At 34.9% G+C, this 14,128-nt stretch overlaps 1 protein-coding gene across 11 annotated transcripts in view; it reads left to right on the top strand.

Moving 5' to 3' along the window:
- Positions 1 to 12,739: 12,739 nt before the first annotated feature.
- The window catches only part of LOC143249459 (SPARC-related modular calcium-binding protein 1-like), a 59,388-nt gene continuing 57,999 nt past the window's right edge, over positions 12,740 to 14,128 (top strand). For 10 of the 11 annotated variants that reach the window (XM_076499341.1, XM_076499337.1, XM_076499344.1 and 7 more), the window contains exon 1: positions 12,741 to 13,191. In XM_076499341.1, the coding sequence (XP_076355456.1) occupies positions 13,123 to 13,191 (69 nt within the window). In that variant the 5' untranslated portion in view covers positions 12,741 to 13,122. Of the gene's footprint in view, positions 13,192 to 14,128 lie in introns of all 11 variants that reach the window. The other variant, XM_076499342.1, reaches the window with a different exon arrangement.

The following is a 14,128-nucleotide window of genomic DNA, read 5'->3' as shown; positions in this document are numbered from 1 at the left end:
GGTAAACCAAATACTAAAGTGTGTTTTCTTATCGTTAACCACATCGGAATATCTACTGTATCCATGAAGCGGAATGAACCGATGATTTCACGACTGTAAATCCGAAGACCTTCCGCTGTCTCATTAGGTAAGTGATATTAATAGTTTTTTTAATTAATTTCCTTTTATTATTAACAATTTTGTCTTTTATTTATTCGGTTGTTTTTGTCATATCGTATTCCAAATTAACGTTAATTGTAGTAAAAATGTTTTGAAATTATGATAACCAATATATTATAGTTTGTTTTTTTTAATTTCGCGCAAAGCTACTCAAAAGCTATCTGCGCTAGCCGTCCCTAATTTTGCAATGTAAGACAAGATGGAAGACAGCTAGTCATCATCACCCACCGCCAACTCTTGGGCTACTCTTTTACCAACGAGTAGTGAGATTGACCGTAACATTATAACGCCTCCACCTCTGAAAGGGCAGGTATGTTTGATGTGACGGGGAGTTAAACCCGCGACCCTCGGATTACGAGTCGAACACCTTAACTCACCTGGCCATGCCGGGCCGTTATAGTTTGCAAAACTAGCTACATATTTAGTAATTGAAAAACATAAGTTAGTCAATTTTTTAACTTTGTAGTGTGGACGAGAGGTGCAAGGTTTAAAGTACCAGCTCGTAGTATTGGTGATTATTACAAATAGAATCATAAACCTTAGTTACTTCGATTATCCGGAAATTTAATGTGATCATGCCAAACGTTAGGGCCCGGCATGGTCAGCTGGTTAAAGCGCTTGACTAGTAATCTAAGGATCGGGGGTTCGAATCTCCGTCATACCAAATATGCTAGCCCTTTCAGCCGTAGAGGCATTATAATGTGACGGTCAATCCTACTATTCGGTTCGTTGGTTAAAGAGTAGCCCAAAATTTGACCGTGGGTGGTGAGGATTACCTGCCTTTCCTCTAATCTTAAACTGCTAAATTAGAGACGGCTAGCGCAGATAACCCTCGAGTAGCTTTACACGAAATTCAAAATAAACAAACTTTCTTGATTACCGTAATATTACATAAGTATAGTATTACCATTTTCAGTTACGTTACACTATTATTGTATTGAAGTAAGATTGTTCCCAAATCATATTCCTCTGCTTAGATTACAGCGTTAATATCTTTAGTTTACATATTCACACAATAGTAAACTCAACTCTTTATGTTACGGTGTTATTTATATTACACTATCATTTTTCTTCACCAAACCTTATTACACTGACATTAATCTCAACTTAGAGTTTGGGTCGTGGGTTCGAATCCCCTTCCCACCAAATATGCTCACTCTTTCAGGCATGGGGGCATTATAATGTGACGGTCAATCCCACTATTCTTTGAGAAAAGAGTAGCCCAAGAGTTGGCGGTGGGTGATGATAACTAGCTGTCTTCCCTCTAGCCTTACACTGCTAATTAGGGACGGCTAGTGCAGATAGCCCCCGTGTAGCTTTGCGCAAAATTCAAATCAAACAAACAACTCAGAGTTAATTTTATCTGTCCTCGATAGTCTTGAATATGTAATTTCTAATGCAGCACTATTACCTTCAGTTACTGTGGTTACAAGATCATTCTATTTACCTATTTAGATCATAATACCATTATTTTCAGATATTGTGATTATAATACTAATTCATTCATGTGTTATAGCTACGGACTAATGTTTTTTAACTTGTAAGATGATCTAGAGTTGTTCTGTTTTTGTTTTAGCAGCAAGACCACATTGAGTTACCTGCGATATCCACCCCAGGAATCGTACCCCAAATTTTAGGTTTGTAACTTAGTTAACTTACTGTTGTTTTATCGGGGAACAATTATAAGTTCATAATTGTGAAAGAGCATTCATGATGGAATATCATCTACTTAATCCATTAATTCGTATTATCTGCGTATTACAGAATTCTTTCTTTTTATTTTGAAGTGGTAACATTTTGTTGACTTGTTTTGGGTTTAATCGCCAGTTTTGTGTCTCATCAAACACAATTTCTTTTATATATTTCATAATTTTAAACATATTTATGTTTTTATTTCTACGTTAATCGCATATGTTCCATAAGACTAGGGCATGGCATGGCCAGCTGGTTAAGACACTCGACTCGTAATTCGACGGTCGTGGGTTCGAATCCCCGTCATACGAAACATGCTCGCCTTTTCAGCTGTGAGAGGGTTATAATGTGACGATCAATCCCACTATTCGTTTGAAAAAGAGTAGCCCAAGAGTTGGTGGTGGGTGGTGATGACTAGATACCTTCTTCTCGTCTTACACTACTAAATTAGGGTCGGCTAGCGCAGATAGCCATCTTGTGGCTTTGCGTGAAATTCAAAATAAACCAAACCATAAGACTAAACATGTATTTGTTTCATAATGTGATTTAATTATTTGTGTTTTATAAATGAATAATATATGTTTCTGAACTACTACATTAACCTAATATTTTTTTCTACACTTTAAAGAATAGACTTTTGTTCAAAGCCAGACACGACGTCTATTTTACAGAATAAATTGCCTAGTTTTTTCACAACAGGACATTAATCTCATATTTTTTGTGTATAAAAAAACGAAATTAGTTCTTATTACATCAGTATAAAATCTTCTAATGAGATTAGAACTAGAGCGGAACGTAATACCATGTTAATTAAAACTAAGATTTATGAACCTGATGAGTTTTCTGAGCGGAAAAGTAAAACCTGCAGACAAAACAAACCTACAATAAAAGTTACTAGATGGATAGAAAAAAATGTCTTCCAGTTTGTTTGTTGTTGCTCTTTAGGCGTAATTTCAGTTGATTCAAAATCATTCTGGCTTTGCCAAGAACGTTACAGGCTTTTGCAAACTTCGTCAATGTTTCGACAGGTGAATCGTATATAAATTTATAATTACACACCTATAAGAAACACACAATTTTCTCGTGGATCCATGCCATACTTTTATGCGACAAACCTTTAGAATGTGAGAAAGATTTTGGATAGACGATATGCAGTGGTTCTTTTCTGCTCATTCTGGACATGAAATATGTCTAGTTAATCAAATATACGAACAGGCAGTTTATGCTCTGTTGTATAAATATTACAAAACGTATGTACTAGATGCCAAATATTTTCATCTATGTCTTTTTTGTTATAATAGTGCATGATATTAACATATCATTATGGGAGCCTATTGTATATATTTATTTTTCAATTTTTTTAACTCTTTAGTCCCTTTTACATATCTATTTAACAGATGAAGCGTTTGTTCAGTGTACTCAAAAACAAAGTTGATACGTGTATTTGTTTATGGAGCGAAGTGTAGGAGGGAGTAACTACTAGGGACTGTTTTATATAGTGTATACAGTATTTATTTAGCAAGAAATAAGTTTCCTAGGCATATGAAACACGAAACAAAATAAGCTTCAGAGTTAACACCACAATGCAGTAAACATTCAAGATAATTTATGAGCACTTCGTGAGAAGAAAGAGAGTGAACTTGAATATGAGCATTACGATGGCGCTGGAAGCATGCCGACCAGTTGCCTTCCTTCTAATCAGCAATTTAAAAATTAGGATTTCTTTGTTATTTTGTTATGAATTTTGCGAAAAGCTTCACGAAGGCTATCTGTGCAATCAGTTTCTAATTAAGACTAGAGGGAAAATAGCTAGTTATTATTACTCACCACCAAGTGGTTAAGGCGCTCGACTCATAACTCGAGGTTCGCGGTTTCTAATCCCGGTCGCACCAAACAAGTTCTCCCTTTCAGCCGTTGGGACGTTATAATATAATGACCAATCCCACTATTCGTTGGTAAATTAGTAGCCCAAGAGTTGGCAGTGGGTAGTGATGACTAACTGCCTGCCCTCTAGTCTTACACTGCTAAATTAAGGACGGCTAGCGCAGATAATCCTCGTGTAGCTTTGCGCAAAATTCAAAAACAAACAAGCAAACCAATTAAGACATTTTGTAATGAAAGACCTACTTCAACGGAACTCCTATGACATAACACCGTTTATTTTTCTTCACCCCATCACATGTGGTTGGTATTACCAGCTGTTGCTCAGGGATAAGGATAATAGGGGACTCTATTTCTATTGTAGTTGTTTTGTGGTATCCAGGAATTTGCTGTCGCCGAGACACCAACCTGACTCTTCCAACAATAAACTTCTAAAATGTACTTTATACAGTTAGCAAAGGCTACAATTTTAGTTTGGACTAATGCATATAACGCAGACTACCGAATGAATACTGTATACTTATTCGAATAAGTTATATGATAGTAAGGTCTGTTCGTGTAGCATAGACAGTGCATATGTAATGATATTTTGTTTGTCCATTCTTTCGTACAGATAACCATAATCAAGTGTGGTGTTTAAATGAATACACAGAAATTTTATAAATTAAGAATGAAACTAAAGAAGAATGCATAGCAATAACATGTCAATCACAGTACCTGCTATAAGTGTTAATAAGGTATTTCGCCCAATACCTGAAATCCTCAGGCTGGCTGAGATATGACAGACAAGGTAGAGGTTGAGACATTCTTTCTGTTATTAAACTGTATAACCAATAACTTTTGTGACTTTCGCTGTTGAAGTGTAATTTGTATCCATTTTATTTGAGGAATTTACAAATCATAATTAGGGTAAGGATTAATAACACATTATTTTTCGTTTATTTTAACACCAATTATTTATTATTATTATTTACTTTTACTTATTATTAACTTTACTCGTCATTTGGAAGGACTGGTAAAACAAGTCAATTTTTATGTTTTCAGTTTTTAATTGTTCGTTGTTAAATGTAAAGCTAAACAATGGGCTGTCTATACTGCACCAATTACAAATATCAGAATTTAATTTATAGATTATAAGCCTTAAAATTTACTGCTGTGTCACTGAGAAGCTATGTTCTGGAATGGGGTTGATAAACCACAGCGTCAGCGATAGAAAATTATATTAAATTATATTACTAATTCTATAAATTTAAGTGTGAAGGTAAAGAACAATGTAAAATAATATGTCAGCCACAATAGAATTTTAGATCTTTACAGACTGGTAACGTTAAAATTAAGGGTTCGATTCCGCTCGGTGGATACAGGAGATAGCCCGTTGTGGCTTTGCTATAAGAAAAAAACACGCACACAGATTGGAAACGTTTTGAAAAGTTATAAAAAATTATGTGCATTATGAATTATGATCTACAAATGTTATTCAAGTGTGGATAGTGTTTATTTATTAAATTAGCTATAATAAATATTGAACATAATTAAGTACACGTTAGCAATACATGTTGTATAATAATTTAAATATTCATGACCATTACATTTTAAAGTTATGTATATACTGTATAGATATGTATATAGATATTCAGGCTTATGAGAATTAGTTATTCCTTTCAAACACGGCTTGGCATGATCACCTGGTTAGTGCACCTGACTTGTAATTTGAGGGTCGCCGTTTTGAATACCCTCTCACATCACACATACTCATTATTTCAGCCGTGAGGGCGTTATAATGAGACTGTCAGTTCCACTATCCATTAGTAAAAGAGTAGCTCACTATATATTAATGTAATATATATTGTGACCATTATATAGCGATCTAATTATATTTGGAATGTTATCAGCAGGTTTGTGCTTGACTGCTTGATAATGTATATTTTTTGTAAATATTTTCTCTTTCACTTTAGGAACTCCAAATTTCCAAACTTTTCTACTATTATTTCGTTTTATCTTTTTACCTACTTCATATACACTTGCTAACTATATTTTATGTTTTAGGAACCATGTGACGGTAATATTTACATTTTAAATATTTAATTTTGCATTATCCCACAATGTTTCTTTGTTTGTTTTTTTAATTTCGCGTAAAGCTACACGAGGGCTATCTGCGCTAGCCGTCTCTAATTTAGCAGCGTAAGACTAGAAGGAAGACAACTAGTCCTCACCACCCACCGTCAAATCTTGGGCTACTCTTTTACCAACAAATAGTGGGATTGACCATCACATTATAATGCCCCCATGGCTGAAAGGGTGAGCATGTTTCGTATTTATACGGGGATTCGAACCCACGATTACGGTCGAGTGTTATCATATACTGATAACATAAGTCTTGAAATAATTTTTGTAACTTTATATAATTCTTAAATTTGCTAAAGAAGTACTTCCTCAATATTTATGGTAGAATTTAAACCAGGCATAATATGTATTTTTCACTTCATTAAGAGGTAGTAATTTGTTTAAAATAATACAACCTTATTTCCCAATTAGTTTTTAAAATTTCCAATTAAAACTATAATTGGTTATTATTTTAAAATATTTAAGATATTCTGATTTTTAAAATTAAAATTAATGTTTCTAATATATTTCGTTTCTGAAATCTTATAGCTACAATTGCTGCAATATATCGGATACACTTCTGTTATTTGTTTTAATTATTTCGCATCAAAGTTCATATAAGCTGTTTTTATAATATTTAAAAATAACAAATGCTCATTAAGTCATTTGTACCTATTTTAAACTTTTATCTATTCTTAATAGATCATTATCATAATTTCTGTGTAAATTAATACAGCATCATGTGTAAAACTAGTTTTCTCATTAAACATAATTTCATAGAGGTAACCTAAATAACATAAAATCAGCAATGGACCAAAATCTGATCCGTTGGTACTCTAAAAGTAATTTCTGTCTTCCTGGCCATGATTCTATTAATTCCAACTACATGTTTTATATTGAATAAATATATCATTTAAGTGACTTTAAAACAATACCACTTATTATATTCTTATGGAGTTATTTTAATAAAGATTCTTTTCAAATTGCATCAAAGGCTTTTGAAGTATCTTACAAAAACGTGTATGTTAATTTACCATCATTAACAAAATAACTTAATTGATTGATTATATTATGTATTGCAACTTCTCTATTGTTATTTTACTTATATTCGAATTACGTATTTGAGAAAATTATTTAGTCTTAAAAATTGATTGGTCTGTTCATAACTACTTATATAAGATGTTTTGATATAGCTGTTCATCAAATAACTACTTATATAACATGTTTTGATATAGCTGTTCATCAAATAACTGGTCTGTTCATAACTACTTATATAACACGTTTTGATAAAGCTGTTCATGAAATAACTGGTCTGTTCATGACTACTTATATAACATGTTTTGATATAGCTGTTCATGAAATAACAGGTCTGTTCATAACTACTTATATAGCATGTTTTGATATAGCTGTTCATGAAATAACTGGTCTGTTCATGACTACTTATATAACATGTTTTGATATAGCTGTTCATAACTACTTATATAACATGTTTTGATACAGCTGTTCATCAAATAACTGGTCTGTTCATAACTACTTATATAACATGTTTTGATATAGCTGTTCATCAAATAACTGGTCTATTCATAACTACTTATATAACATGTTTTGATACAGCTGTTCATGACTACTTATATAACATGTTTTGATATAGCTGTTCATCAAATAACTGGTCTATTCATAACTACTTATATAACATGTTTTGATATAGCTGTTCATCAAATAACTGGTCTATTCATAACTACTTATATAACATGTTTTGATATAGCTGTTCATCAAATAACTGGTCTGTTCATAACTACTTATATAACATGTTTTGATACAGCTGTTCATCAAATAACTGGTCTGTTCATAACTACTTATACAACATGTTTTGATATAGCTGTTCATCAAATAACTGGTATGTTCATAACTACTTATATAACATGTTTTGATATAGCTATTCATGAAATAATTGGTTTGTTCATAACTACTTATATAACATGTTTTGATATAGCTGTTCTGTATTTAGACAATTTTCACAAACTTTGTTAATTTCCTACAATTTTTCTATTTTTAAAGTATTTATAATTTTCGTAATTTTATATTCATTAGTTAGTTTGTTTGATGTTATGTTATATTATTTTGAATTTTGCGCAAAGCTAGTCAAGGGTTATGTGCGCTAGCCGTCCTTAATTTAGCAGTGTAAGACTAGAGGGAGACAGCTAGTCATCACCACCCACCGCCAACTCTTGGGTAACTCTTTTACCAACCAATAATAAGATTGCTCGTCACATTATAAAGCTCAGATTGCTGAAAGGGTGAGCATGTTTGGTGCGAACGGGATTCGAACCCGCGACCCTCGGATTACGAGTCGAACGTTTTAACCCACCTGGCCGTAGGTTTGTTTGAAGTTAAGCACAAACTAAACTAAACTAAACTAAACTAACGTGGCAGGGGTTCAGTTTAGAGAGAGAGAAATCCGAAGAGTTCTTTCTCCAACTAGGGTGTTCAGGAACTTTGTAGTTCCTCTTCGTCCCCTTTCGTGAATTGTTATTAGGATTAAGTGGTGTTTTTTTTTTATTATTATTATTTTAATAAATTAATTATCGTTATTATTCTTGACTTTTTGGGTGGGGAATGTCTCACTAAATGGTCTTTTGGGTGGAGGCAAAGGTGGCAGTGGAAAGAAGGAAAGGTCGGGACCTGTCTCGAAAAGAAAAAGTTGGGTAGATGTGAACATGAATGTAATTCAATCAAGTTCAGATCAAATCAAACGGCCCGATTCTGGGTCTGGCAAAAAGGTTGCCTGGGCTGGGATCTAGAAATCCAATGCCTGAAGATTTTGATGTGGGGGGAAACGGGAGTACCCCGAGAAAACCCACTTTCACCCGACAGGCGCCGAAAGTTTTGCCTGTCGTGTGCCCTGTACCTGAAAAAAAAAAAAAAAAAAAAAGGAATTCATGTTAATAACATAGTTTTTATGTATTTAGACTCTTTGTTGAGTGGATTGTGATTCTTGAAATATGTTGTATGGTGATATGTATTTTGTTGGTGCACTTGATAATTTGTGTAGTGATGCCGTTAGTTTGTTTCTGTTTTCTGCTTTTCGATAATATTTCAGAGAAAGTTCTGTTATTCTATCTCTTATAGTTGGTAAATTACTAATTTGGTGTAGATAATTTGTTGGTGTAAAAGATGGTAAACTGAATGCGGATTTTAATAATTTATTTTGTTGCACTTGGATTTTTTGGAGTGTGTTGTTTGACATGTTGTATGTTACTTGACATCCGTACTCTATTAGTGGACGGATGTAAATATATATATTTGTATAATGGTGTTCGGTGCGCATTTTGATTGTTTACCAGTTATAGTCTTTAGATATGAAATCCTTTTCTTATTGATGAGTGTATATTGTTTATGTGTTTTTTCCATGTTAGTTTTGTGTCGAAAGTGACGCCAAGGAATGTGATGTTTTTGCTCATGTTAATGGTTGTGTTTCCAAGTGATAGATTTATTTTTTCTAGATTTTTTCTTTGCTTCTTTAGTTTTCTATAGAAGGTGATTGCTTGTGTTTTTGTCGGATTTAACACGACCCTCCACTTGTTGCTCCATGTTGAGACGTTGTTTAGTGATTCTTGTACGCGAGACATGGCCATTACTGGGTTTCTGGAGGTGCTCCAGATTGCGATGTCGTCTGCGTATTGTGAATTGTGTGTGTATGTTAGATTTGGAAAAGGTATGTCACTGACGAAAATTATGTAAAGAAGTGGAGAGGACTGATCCTTGGGGCACTCCTGCCGTTATATTAAACAATTTGGATATGGTTTTATTGACTTTTACTTGTGCTGTTCTATTGGTTAAAAATTTGAAATCCATTTGACTATCGTAGGATTTATTTGTAGGTGGTTTAGTTTGTATATGATGGCATTGTGCCAAACGCTGTCGAATGCTTTTGACATCTAGGAATACCCCGATGGTTACTTGATTGTTGTTGTAAGCTTTGTATATTGATTCGGTGAGTCGTGTGAGGTGATCTGTTGTTTGTCTATTTTTTCTGGAGGCATTTTGAGATTCTGGAAGGATGTTGTTTGATTCGCAAAAATGGAGGAGACGGTTGGAGATAATTCTCTCCATCAGTTTGCCAAGGCAGCTTAACAGACTGATGGGGCGGAAATTATCTGGATTTGTTCTGTTAGTTTGTTTCTTGGGGATCGTTGTTATGATGGCTTTTTTTCCATGTGTCAGGGTAATACCCTGTCGCTAATGAAATGTTCATGATGTTTGTGAGGTGTTGTAGTAGGAGAGTGGAACTTTTTTTGAGAATAATATTTGGTATTTGGTCATGTCCGGGGGAAGTGTTCTTCAAGTTTTTGATATTAATCTTTAGTTCTGTTATGGTTATTTTTCTATTGATTGAATTTGAGTATGCTTCTAGTGTCTCTCCGGGAAATCCTGGTGAGAATGAAGCTTGGTTTGCATTTATGTAGTTGTTGACATGTTGTTGGTGTTGTGTGTCGAAATCTACTGAGTTTAAATCGCTAAAAGCGGATTTGTAATAGTCAGCTAATAAGTCAGCTTTCTCTTCGTCCGTCCTTGCGATTTTATTGTTGTGTGTGATGTGTTGTAACATGTGATTTGTGTTTTGTCTGACGCAATACTCTTGAATTTTTCCAGAATTCTTTTGGGTTTTCTTGGTTTTTTCTAAGTTTTTGCAGAAGTTATGCCAATTGTTTTCTCTGACTTTTTTAATTTCTTGTTTAATTTTTGTATTTGTTCTATTGATTTCTGTTTTAAGCACAAAGCTAGATAAGGGAATATTTATGCTCTGCCCACCTAGTGTATCTTGTGTTTTGTTTGTTTGTTTTTTGAATTTCGCTTAAAGGCACTCGAGGGCTATCGGCGCTAGCCGTCTCTAATTTAGCAGTGTAAGACTAGAGGGAAGGCAGTTAGTAATCACCACCCCCCGCCAGCCCTTGGACTACTCTTTTACCAACGAATAGTGGGATTGACCATAACATTATAACGCCCAGATTGCTGAAAGGGCGAGCATGTTTCGTGTGACGGGGATTCAAACCAGCGACCCTCGGATTACGTGTCGAATACTTTAACCTACCTGGCAATGCCGGGCCCTAGGGTTGGAAGTCCGTATAGCTTATTACAGTAATCAGATGATTAAATTTACAGCTATATTTGTCTTTGCACCTAATTGATCTAAATATAAGTATTTGCAACAATTGTGACTCGTACTTTCTTTTATACTAGTTATCAAAAATGCATTAAAAACTCACATATAATTACAATTGTACATTATTTAACTGAAACACCATCAAGTTTTGTTGAATTTAGTTATTTTATTACGGTAATCCTATTAATTATATTTCCTTGTTTTTCGTTGTTTTTTGCCCGGCCTGGCCAGGTGGCACTCGACTCGTAATCCGAGGGTCGCGGGCTCAAATCCCCGTCACACCAAACATGCTCGCCCTTTCAACTGTGGGGGCGTTATAATATGCGGCCAATCCCACTATTCGTTGGTAAAAGATTATCCCACGAGTTTGCGGTGGGTGGTGGGAAGAGCACATATAACCCGTTGTGTAGCTTTGCACTTACAGCAAACAAAAAACAAAAAATCAGCTTTATTTACGTCATTTATAAATCAGAATTAAAATAAGGATCAATAACACAGTATTATTATTTTCAATTTTAACACCAATGTTTTTATTACGTTTATCTACAATTAAGTTTTTAATTTTTTTTTTCTCGTCACTGAGAAGAACTGGGAAATCAGTCGACTAGTGTCCTTATTCTCAGAGCAGGTAAAACAACTATACTGTTAACAGGAGAAATTAACAGAAGAACTAAAGTTTTATTTGTTTATAATTAAGCGCAAAGCTACACAATGGACTATATGTGCTCTGCCCATCACGGGTATCGAAACTCAATTTAGCGGGGTGCGTCCTTAGCCAGACTGCTATGCCACTGGAGGACTAAATGTTAATATTTATTTGTTTATTCTGTTATGCACATAGCTACACAAAGGGTTATTTGTGGTCTGCCTACCACGGGTACCGAAACCCGGTTTCTAGCAGTAAAATTCCACAGACATACCACTATGCTACTGAGTGAGGAGATAACTATCGTAGAGAAGGCTTCATGAAGTGTATTAAAATCAAAGTTTCTCAGTGCCATACATACAATAATTAGACCGTGGGTCCAGCATAGCGAGGCGGGTTAAGGCGTTCGACTCGTAATCTGAGGGTCACGGGTTCGAATCCCCGTCGCACCAAACATGCTCGCCCTTTCAGCCGTGAGGGCGTTGTAATGTGACGATCAATCCCCCTATTCATTAGTAAAAGAGTATCCCACGAGTTGGCGGTGGTGATGATGACTAGCTGCCTTTCCTCTAGTCTTACACTGCTAAATTAGGGACCGCTAGCGCAGATAGCCCTCGTGTAGCTTTGCGCAAAATTTAAAAAACAAAAAAACAAACATACAATTGGACCGTGACCTTCGCAGTGTGGTTATGCTTTGTGAATTTATGTACATTACGTGTTACAACAGTTTTTCCTGAACACTTCCGTCAGGTCATTATTAAACCAGATTTACTGTTTGGTTAACGAAGTTTTTACACGAGTCACAACAACTAAAGATGAAACATTGGCTGATTCGGTACAGAACTACATGCACACTGGGGGGATGAAGAAAAAATATTACGCTAATCATAAACTACTATCAAGCACGTTGTTTAACTATGAAAACTTAGATTACAGATATATTCAAAATAGGTCAAAATCATTAGGCCACATAACACGAAAAATACCCCTTCCTGTCGTTTGTTATTGTGATTTTAGTGTAAGCGCATCCGCTATTTTTAAGTGTGTTTGTATCGCAGTGTTTATATAACAATTAACAGTTTCTGCGCTTACCTCCACCCACTCTCTGTTGTCGCGTGCATGCAGGCAATGCAATAACCGCACTGGTTGACGCCTACGAGTGTGCGAATAGTTCAGTTTTATAATCAGACGTTATCATTTTCTTTCGTGTCATTGTCGACTCAGAGAGACAACTGATCGTATGTCAGTAAATGCTGTCTCAAGCCCGATCTCAAGCCTTGTTGAAACCTCTCATTATTATCGAAAATCGAACCTGGAACAACAACAATACGATCACCAAGGAATTCGCTTTAGCCAGATGAAACTCTGAAAAATTCAAAGGTTTTGTGAGCAAACATTAACCCGAAGGAAGGACAAATATATCTTATAAACTTTATTTTTTAAGTTCGCAGAAAAAATACAATATTAACTACAGATCATGACACCAGCTTTTATTAACTGTGCTTTCTTTCTGATAGTCTTCCAAATTTCTCAAGCATGGAGTCAAGTAAGTTTGTTTTGGTATCGTAAGATAACCATCCTTACCATTTTAACAAGTTACTTACTATTGAAGTTTCTACGCTTTATACTAAATTCATATTTACCTGCTGTTACAACCTTGTATAATAGAGAGGGTCCAAATTTATCTGTCCTATTTTAAAATATAATAATTAAATAACTAAAGAAATAAACAATACGGTTTAGACATATTGTAGCCCAAATTAAAGAGTTTTATTGACATGTCAATAAACATCTACGTGTCCACAGTTAGTGGCTTTCAGCAGGTCTGACCGATAATAGATTTCAATCTGCGTTCGATGCAACACGTCCACAGGTACAATGGCGATAGTGTTCGTTATTCTAGTCTTTAGCTCCCTATTGTTAGCTATAGAGATGTGATACATGATATCCTTAATATATTCCCAAAGAAAGAAGTTTAGTGGAGGAATGTCTGGCCACGGAATCGGCCCAACTGGACAAATCCATCAATTAGAGTCTTTTCTTGCATGGCCGCCATTTTACGTGGTAACATTACTCCTTGAAATGATAAAATATGGCAATAAAAACTGTTTGATTTGTTGTGCTACAAGATGTTGAAAGCTACATGGTGGTTTGGCTTGTTTTGAATGTCGCGCAAAGCTATCTGGGGCTATCTGCGCTAGCCGTCCCTAATTTAGTAGTATAATACTAGAGGAAATGCAGCTAGTCATCATCACCCACCGCCAACTCTTGGGCTACTCTTTTACTAACAAATAGTAGATTGACCGACTCATTATAACGCCTCTACGGCTGAAAGGGCGAGCATGTTTGATGCGACGGGGATCCGAACCCAACTACATGGTGGTATTTTCTTAGTTATTTAATTATTAAATTTTAAAACAGGAAAGATAATTTTAGACCCCTGTATATTTGATATATTTAGTAGTATTTTCAACCTTAACAAC

The sequence above is a fragment of the Tachypleus tridentatus genome, chromosome 4 (assembly GCF_004210375.1).
Source record: "Tachypleus tridentatus isolate NWPU-2018 chromosome 4, ASM421037v1, whole genome shotgun sequence".
Classification (NCBI taxonomy): domain Eukaryota; kingdom Metazoa; phylum Arthropoda; class Merostomata; order Xiphosura; family Limulidae; genus Tachypleus; species Tachypleus tridentatus.
This window is presented reverse-complemented; position numbering and strand designations above follow the sequence as displayed.